At 36.6% G+C, this 9,797-nt stretch overlaps 2 protein-coding genes across 2 annotated transcripts; both read right to left on the bottom strand.

Annotated features, from left to right (window-relative positions):
• Positions 1–847: 847 nt before the first annotated feature.
• On the bottom strand, positions 848–2,075 carry LOC113315093 (leucine-rich repeat extensin-like protein 6). The gene has a single exon (XM_026563410.1). It carries the CDS (start codon positions 2,035–2,037, stop codon positions 991–993), a length of 1,047 nt encoding a protein of 348 aa, XP_026419195.1. The 5' UTR covers positions 2,038–2,075; the 3' UTR covers positions 848–990.
• A 383-nt stretch (positions 2,076–2,458) lies between these two features.
• On the bottom strand, positions 2,459–9,236 carry LOC113317335. The gene is made up of 7 exons (XM_026565463.1): positions 9,106–9,236; positions 8,680–8,794; positions 6,624–6,693; positions 5,380–5,633; positions 4,542–4,658; positions 3,607–3,658; positions 2,459–3,204 (listed from the first exon to the last, which is right to left on the bottom strand). Exons 2-7 carry the CDS (start codon positions 8,773–8,775, stop codon positions 2,807–2,809), a joined length of 987 nt encoding a protein of 328 aa, XP_026421248.1. The 5' UTR covers positions 8,776–8,794; positions 9,106–9,236; the 3' UTR covers positions 2,459–2,806.
• Between the last annotated feature and the right edge of the window lie 561 nt (positions 9,237–9,797).

The raw sequence follows: 9,797 nt of genomic DNA, 5'->3' as shown, positions 1-9,797 counted from the left end.
ATCTAGGATAAGAAGAAGAGAAAGAGAACCACACAGATGCAAGCCATAAACAAAAGCAACAAGAAGTAAAGTACTCACAGATTTAACGTGGTTCAACAATATATACAATCTGTGTAACATTGTCTACATCCACTAAACGGCTACGACCTCTTTCTTTATTATAGAACCACCAATTGAGAATTATACAAAAATTGAATAATCAATTAACGACTCACCACAATGTGACCGAATAACTCTCACAAACGCCCTATAAATCCAAAGTAGTGTCTTCACCCATATGAGATAATATTTACCGTATTATCTACCACAACGAGATGATCTTCTCTGCACACCATGACATAGATTACCATGGACACCTTCAGCTCAACACCAATAATCTAATCCAGCACCACCAAGATGATCTTCTCCTCGGACACGATGTCTTACCAACATCTCCATATAAATACTCCATAACGACATATCTCTCAACATCTAAGTACTCCATAAACACCATATCTCTTACATACCACCCCAAGAGGTGGGATGAATCCCTCAAATCTCCATTGAGAATTCCAATGAGGATTCCATAACTAAAACTCCTAGCCTAGACCTCCCTTTATAGGAGTAGTATTACTTATCCTAGAAGTTTAGGTTTTTGCTAACTAAGCTATTAAATTCCTAGACTTTAGGATCAAGTAAACACATTATTTGTCATAAACTCTTGACCGGCCAAATTTGGGATAAACCCAAGTTCCACTCACCGACCAAGTTTGGGTTATCTGAAACCCATACAAGTTCCCCTCACCGACCAAAACAAGTTTGACTTTTTCAAACTTAAACATCATACCTACAAGTATGATATATGACATTTTATTTATATATTACCATTGACCAAGTGGAAATACAAACTATACCTGCCATATATTATCAGGAGGGAAATATTTTTATTGACGGCCGAGTAGTGGAGATGAAGGTGGCGGTGGAGGAGCCATCACATTATACAGGCACCGCCTATGAATGAAACAGTGAGAATCTTTTATCTGGTCGCTGTGGTGGCATATTTGGAGTACGATTCTCTCTATTACCTTTTTTGTTTAAATTTGAACAGTTTTGAGGTTCGCCACCAAACTTATTATTCGAATAGGTGAAAGTCTCCAAATTCCGCAGAGAACATATAGTCGGTGGGATATCTCCGGACAATTCATTGTGTGCCACATTCAGTATCTCCAAATTCTTCAAATTACCCATCGTCTTAGGCAGCGGTCCAATTAAACTGTTGAAGCCACCGTCTAAAACTGTCAAATTTACCAACTTCCCAATCTCAGGTGGCAAACATGAAGAAAGCCCGTTATTTGAAACAATCATCTCATTCAATGTTCCCGCCATTTTCTCTATATTTGAAGGCAAACAACCGTCAATACGGTTGTTTGCCAATACTATAGCCGAAGCAGTTGAGTTGGCAAAATTTGCCGGCATACTGAATTGGAAGTTGTTGTCGTTTATAAAGATTGCATCGAGTTCCATATCAAAAAGCTTCGACGGAACACTACCTTCGAAATTGTTAAAACGGATATCTAGATATTTTAGCGCAGGCATACTAAGGACAACTTTAGGGAACTTACCTGCAAATAAGTTGTTACTAATATCCAACTCATATAAGAGATGAAGCTTTGAGAAACTTTCAGGTATGACTCCACTAAAATGATTTGAATTAATGTGAAAAATGGCTAGGTCCGTAAGAAGGCCTAGTTCATCTGGCACTGCACCAGCAATATTTTGTTCGTTGAGATCAATTGACGCAACAGTGTCGATGTGCGGATTATCAGGAGCTGGTGCGCAAAAAACACCGTTATAGTTGCAGACATCGGGTCCATTCCAATTCGACGTAAAGTTCTTCGGATCAGCTGTAATTAACTTTTTCCATTCTTGGATAGCTTTGAAAGCACTTTGGAGTCGTGGGTTTGGGGTACAAGGGGGATCAGCTTGATGAGATGATTTAGAGAAGAAAAGTATAGTGAAAAGGCTTAATAGCCCAAAGTAAAGAAATGAGTTTCTCATTTTTGTTCTTCTAATCTTGTCTAATTTGAATATGGAAGTGAGGGGCTTCACGTTATACGTATATAAATACTCTCTCGGATGGGGTTCAAAACATGCAGATACAAATTACGTATAGATTAGGAATAGCTTGCAGGAATGCATCCGGGTCTCCTCACGATCTTTTCGTCTACAACTGCATCTGTTTTCACAGAACAACTAATATAGTTTCCCAATAATCTCTCAACAATTTAATTATTTTTTAATTTGGTTTTTTCATCAACAGCAAAATAAAATGGAAACAACGTTTAATACTATTTTATTAAATGAAGGTTTTCTCTGCTTACCGTCTCCATTCACCTATTTTCTCATCCTACCTAAATCCTATGGTAAATTCAAGAAAAAGAAGGAAAATAAACGCTATTCAATATATTATACTGGTATATGGATAACATGTTAGATGTTTTACTATTTCCTCCATGAACAAACAAAACAATGGGAGAAGTGGAGTTTAATTTCAAAATTGGAATTACAAATCAACTAATGCCTGTAATAATAAAGGGAATGCCAAGACTTCACAAATGAAAGAGCATTTCGGCAATTCTACCTAGGTCCGCTCCCCTGTAAACTTCAAAAAAAATCATCCATCTGATGTGCACGTTCTACTAATTATATACATACTGGAGTTAACCCAATGTTCTCACCATAACTTTCAGGCCTAAAGCAGTTTATGTTCAAGTTTCCACGAACTTCCATGAAGGCTTCATTGCATTTGAAAGCTCAAGCCCGTAGGCTAAAGCTCCTTTGAGCCATTTAACCTTGAATTCAACTCAGTTTCATTTTTCCTCAACTTCTTCGAGGACCCACAAAAATTATACTGCTCTCTTGAAGCCACGTTATTTCTTGCTGAAACTGATTTGGAGGAAATACTATCTGGAAAAATGGTTTCTTCTGTACCATCATTCTTTATGCTTGATGTTTCAGTCTTCCGTTTGTGCAGCATATCACCAGAATGCTTTTTCATCACTACTGTTTCCAGAGAATTGGAGCTTTTCTTGATCTTACTTACTGAAGAACCCCTTGAAAACTCTGAACGCAATGAGCCAGCTGAACTATGTGAAGAAACAGAAGCCGAACTAAGCTTCAATGACGATTTCTCACCTGTACCTAAGTCGTCATTTCTTGCAATACCTACATCAAACGATAAATTCAACGAGTTCAGAGGTAAAACTAATTTGAAGTTTCTGGAGTAACTTTCAGTTCTACGGTTCATTAATGATTAGGAGTGAGAAAATAAAGTTTATTCTTCTATTTACAAATCCCCGGTTGGATATTAAGAGGAAGGGAACTTTTTAAACAACCATGTCACAAGTGTTTATATAAATGTATACGGGAAGCCGACGGACCTCATTAGTAGTATCACTCAGGTATTTCTACCATCCTCTTCTCGGAAGACGACCCAGAGAGACAGTACAATTATGACTGCTTTGCACACTCCATAACCAGGAAAGGAGGCAAATGACAGCATGGGCTTCGTAATAATTAAAAGCGTATACAGAAGAGTAAATGATATTAAGCAAAGCTAAACATAACCTGGACTCTTACGCTGTATCAAACGAACACAGGGACGAGAAGTCGCACCTATCTACAACCACCAAGCACAAACAAGTAATGCTTAATTCATTAGCCATCCAATTAAAAGGCTTCTGCTTTGTACTGTAATGTGTACTTTGTCATCAGAAAACTACACAAGTCACAAATTGATAATAATGGATATCTTCAGTAACCGATATTTTCATTTATTGATGATAATGGATATCTTCAGGAACATACATTTTCATTTAAAAGGCTAGGCAACAACCATAACAGATTAAAAGGCATTGTCGGGAAACACATGAAGAACTGAGTGCCGATATATGTAGATATTGCATCCTGACTTATTGCATCCTTATTGCACCTCTGAAATTTGCTTCCCTAGTTTATTACTTGTTATATGCATTAACCGGTAATACATATTTCCTCTTTCTTAGCCAAAAACATAACATTGCAGTATGCGTAAAGACATTGCTCCACTGTTTTTTTGTGAAACCAGTCCACCATTCATGCTAGATGGACAATTCACTCATTGTTGGTTGTGTGGTACCCCTCATCGTACAGATTATCTTACCCAACAATATTTAGCATCTATTTCAGGCTTGTAATCCCTACAAACATATATGTTCAGACAGAAATCACAAGATAGGCAGATCTACAAGTCATTATATGTGAGAACCAGCATTTGGCTTGTTCACATTTGGGGCTCTCACTGGTTTTAAATGCATATGCAGCAAGATTTATGCATTAAGGCACTGTTATAATACCACCCCCCTATACATAATATGAACTAGATCGAACCTCTTCAAGATATTTGAGTAATGACAGATACCAATGACATGGAAAGTTCTGTTTTGGTAACTAACACAGAAAGGCCACAGGTAGTTCTCTTCATATATTGAATAAATGTAAAGATGGGCTGCAGAGGAAATCACCTTGGAGATAGGCACAGTCCAACCGAGCTCAGGCGTCCAATCCAGGGTTGGACGTAATTCTTTACTAGGAACTACATAAGATCCTCCTTCACCCGCTGGAGGTTCTGGTAACTGAATCTGAAACCAAAACTAAATTAGAGAAAAGATAAAACGGCTGTTCCAGCCTTAAAGGTGGAAAAGCTTGTATAATATGCCCTCAACAAGAACTCTGTAAATTAAACATAACACACTTGAGATTTGATAAATTTTCTACTATATATGCCATATGTTTATTACTTTATTAGTAGTCATATAAAAACATAGAACAGTTTATATATTTGCATTGATCATATAAAAACATAGAACAGTTTACTAGGCCTTCTGCCCATTTAAACTGACTCAACAATGGATCGAGAATTATAGGGCCCAACTGAATGTTAAACATGTAGGCCAACTGAAGAAAAAACGAATGTCAATGGGGATGATATTGATGCCATAATGAATCTTTTCTCGAGGTAAGTGATCATCTCAAATGCAACAGAATCCCAAGAGGTAAAAAGGTCATCTCAAGACAAATACAATATCTAGTACTTTGCCAATTCAAGATTACATAAGATGATCCCTTTTACACACTCTCTCATAAGAATTCACTAGCCAATAACTACAGTAATGGCTCCAGCATCTGATCAACTGGATCATATCCAAATTTACACCCGCATCTGATCAACATTATTTACTTTAAAAGGGAATGTTCAAATGAGATATTTAAGGTCGCGAAGAAATTTTTCAGAGTGGTGATATTGAAAACTACAATACAAATATAAAACAAGGCTATCTAACGCTCTAATTATATTCATACCTGTACATTTTCCTCATCTTGTACATTAGTGATCCATGCAGACCAATAGCAACCATCCGTGAGCCAATCAACCATATCTCCCACGTTCCAGGTACCATTAACAATTGCTATTATTTCTGAGATGTCACACGTATCAGGCATTTGATTCCGATGGTAAATCTGAGGATAGCTAGGCCGCAACATCAAATGTCTTCTTTTGGAAACCAAATTTCTCTCAGCCGGAGACTGACGATACAAGTGAATCCATGTTCTTTCTGAAAACGCCATGATGTCAAAATCAGGAAGTCCATAAATGATAAACTAAAACTTAAAACTGGAAATCCAGATAAAGACGTATACGAAAATCACTTTCAAGAAACCAAATAATAGGACAGTACCCAAACTTTTTTCTCTTTCTATATTTCCAGATACGAGTACTGAAACTTTCTAAACTTCGCAAGTTTTTATAATATTTAGCACAGCAAATGTTGGCATAAACATTATATCACATTAAACTGTAAACTTGTGAGTGATCCATTTTAGGTTTAAAACCCATCAAAAGACCCATATAAGGGTTTATGTACAAGTGAATTACTCTCCAAGTACTCTGGATTTAGAATTCTATTCTTGAGGGAAAGACTAGAGCGTTATTTCCTGATAACAACGAATTCAGAAGGAGCTTTTGTTTCCCTAGAATTACTAGTTTAGAAAGAGTTCTAGTCTATAACTAATGTGCTAGTTGGTACATATAGAAAGGAAAGACTTCTGCTAGAGAAAGAATTCTGAGAAGGAGATGCAACACCTAACGTAAAGCAACCTTAGTTGTAAGCATATTTCATTAACGAAACAGAGAATGCAACGAACCTAGGGCGTTAAGCACCTTGAAGCTAGCGCTGTAAAAATCTTCCTCTAACTAACTAAAATTTACTCTTCAGTCGAGCAATCGCTTAGTTCTGGAATTCAGGTTCGGGTTGATCAGCGTTCCACAAACAATCATTTCAGTTGAATCTCAACAGATATTGAACATCAAATGTATCTATTTATTGTTGACAATCAAGTAGTAGTGCTGTTTAAATCAGCCACAAATACATGAATGTCAACTAAACTTTGATCCCTCAATATCCAATACCAGATACCATCAGTAATGAGTTCTCTACTCTATCATCAAGGATCAAACACAATGAAAATATAACTCAAATCTATATATTAGGGCTTACTGTGTAAATAAAATAAAAAGAACAAACTAATAAATGAACCATACTTACTCTCATCTGGAAAGTCAATATACTCCAATGCAACATTATGTTCTCCGCATCTCTTTCCGTAATCTTTAATCTGACAAATGATATGCAACAATGTATATGAGGCAATTCTCTATTCCAGAAGATACGGGAAAAAAATAACTCCCTAACAGATAATATGAAGTACTTATACTTATCCAATCAAATAAGATGGCACAAGAACAAAACACTACATTCTTTCAAAAAGAAAGCAAACTTACTAAGCTTGCTCAAATTATATATGAAATGGGGAATTTATCTCCTAAATACAGTTAGGATACTTTCAGAATTCGAAGGCGTCAAAATTTCACCTAAAAAATATGTTTGCTACAATATCATGCCACAACAATGCAACTGTACTTGGAGGCTTCGTTATAAAATCTGGAGGAAACAAAACATAATCAAGCAATTATGATACCGCGTCTTGCCGTATAATGTTTGATATACATTTCTATATATCTTTCTTTCTCTAATTAATTTTCCATCCATTTATACTTGAGTAAACCGTACAAATATCAATACAAACTTATTAAGTGTTCATTTTGACACTAGACTGGAAAATAAATTAACAAGTGAGATGTGTTTGAATGACATGATGAGATAAGTTGATACACATGTCGACCAATATTGTATTCGCCTTAGTTATTGAATCCTCGTTTTGCACTACACGGGTTTATTTATTTTGACAAGAGTCGGCCTAAGCTCTTGATCCAACTTCCGAGAAGATTTCGACAGCAGGCGAGGTCCAAGGTGGATAAAGGACGATCAATTTCCCTTTAGACTAGTGAGGTCTTATAGTCTCATCCCCCAAGAAAAACATCTGGACACAAATATCATTCTCTCATGACTCGATATACTTTTTGATAAATTGTGACGATATATGTTCCTATCAACATTCCTAAGAAGTTGTCTTACACTCAGAAAGAGCTCATAAGAAGACAAGGTCATTAAAGGATCTAATCATAATCTAGAAGCACTGTTTTAGCAACTATATCATCAAGAGCTTTACTGTTCTCGGTGCAATTTCCCTTTTTCTTCCTAAATCACGTTAGCAACACCCAAATTGGCTATCACACTTCAAACTACATCAATAACGCATCTAACTCTGTGATATACTGAAGATAGAACCAAATTTCTGCACTTCTATCATATTCCACAATACATCACTGAAATAGACTCCAGCTAAGACATACAAGTAACGGGGATCTCAAGAATTTCCCATCCAACACACTCAAACTCAAAAAGCCTAAATCCAACATCTTCCACCTTTCATGGGTATAAAATCTACAGATCAACAATATAACATGAAGCTGAAAATGAAGGCTTTCAAACACAGCGAAAAACCAAGTAGAGGAGTAAATGACAAGAAAAGTTAGTGTTATGGTTGACATCCAGCATCTGTAACATAACCAAACCAGAACAAAATGGAGATATATTAGATGACGAAGATCAGATGGATAGAAAGACAAGGAGAACAGGTGTACAGTAAGATAGAAGGAGAAAAAAGAGATCGAGACAAGTCCATTGTGTGTTTGAAGCTAGAGAATATAACTCACAGAAAAGGAAGAATTGTAGATTATGAATAGAGCCGAATTTTTGAGCTGGAGACCAGTGACCCATACCCTACAAAAAAAGAACAACTGTAATTACATACCAATCTCGGGTTATTGAGACGGAAATAGAACTCAAATTTTGCAGCTTTTGCTCCCATATTTGCTTATATAAAATGGAAAAGCTGACATTAATCCTTAGTCTCAAGGGAGGTATATATGAAGAATGTGGGGACTGTCAGTTCTCTAGCAAAGCCTGACTCTGTTTGTACATCGTAACAAAGCTAAAGCTTTTACGCATGCCAAAATATCATGCTTTAACCAATAAAGATTGACAACAACTAGCTGAGAGTATATTCAAGGAAAAACAATCAGCTTATCTCTATCTATACATTGGAAAAAGAAAAAGAAAATAAAAAAACTCGTGCAAAGCATTTCATTCAGATACATAAACAAGAACAAGACTATAGGATCATAACATCCAATATTACCTTACACCGAAACCATGCTCCACGGTAACCTTCAAGAAACGATTTTGATTCTATCAGCTGACCAACTTCAAATGGAAGATTATCCACAAATTTCATGGCAGTACAGATGGGATAACTGCAAAAAAAAATTGTCCAGACGTTAAAGAAACAACTCAAGACTAAGTAATTTCGGACGAATAGCGGTTCAATAATAGTAGACACCTTCGACACTGGGTATCTAACATGATCTAGCGTGTCTTCTTGAATAGAAGACATAAAACATGATATCAGCAGTTCTATGAAAAGCTCGTATGCCTACGAAGAACCCAATCTAGCAAGAACTGTAAATGGAGAAATTCAATTCAAAGAACAGAAATCTAGCTGTGTGAAATCACACACCAAATGTAATTACTAGAATTTTATCAAGAACGGACAAGAGATGATTACCAGATTTTCTGAGTAAATTCACTTGTTCAAGATTTTGTTTGATACCCTAATGAGAAACCCTAAAATTTTCTCTTTGGTGTTTTTGCTCTCAGTTTTGATTTGTGATTAAAGGAACTGGAGACACGCGCGATCTTTATACATCGGAAACGGACACTGGAAAAGTTGTTGGCGCTTATATTCGGAAAGCCCCTTGCCAGATATGGGGAGTGGCCTTAAGCCGAGTCCTATGGGCATAGCAAACCGACCTGCTTGCCCGTTTTGCATCCATTATGGAGCTGATAGATCAGCAAACAGGCCTGGCTAAGTGATAAATTTTCCACTTAGCCGGGCGTGCTCGAGTCTCTACTGAGCGGTGTAGAATCGACTGCTCGGTTGAAATTCCACCTAGCGGTCAAGACTCGATCGCCAGCGGGTAACACTTGACCGCCTAGTATATCCCATCCAACGGTCCTAAATTGATCACCCTATGAATACCCAATATAATTTCATTTCAACTCACGCCTTCACTCCAATTTTCATTCCTTCACTCAAGTTTTATACTTTCACTTCAGTTTTCATATTTTCACTATACAGATTCAATATGGCAGTTCGGGGCCGGGGTCGTAGATTTTCCTTAGCTGAAGATGAATGCATTTGTAAGAATTATTATTATTTTATTATTTTATTATTTATTTTTCATTGGATAATATCAA

This window comes from Papaver somniferum, chromosome 10 (assembly GCF_003573695.1).
Source record: "Papaver somniferum cultivar HN1 chromosome 10, ASM357369v1, whole genome shotgun sequence".
Lineage (NCBI taxonomy): Eukaryota > Viridiplantae > Streptophyta > Magnoliopsida > Ranunculales > Papaveraceae > Papaver > Papaver somniferum.
This window is presented reverse-complemented; position numbering and strand designations above follow the sequence as displayed.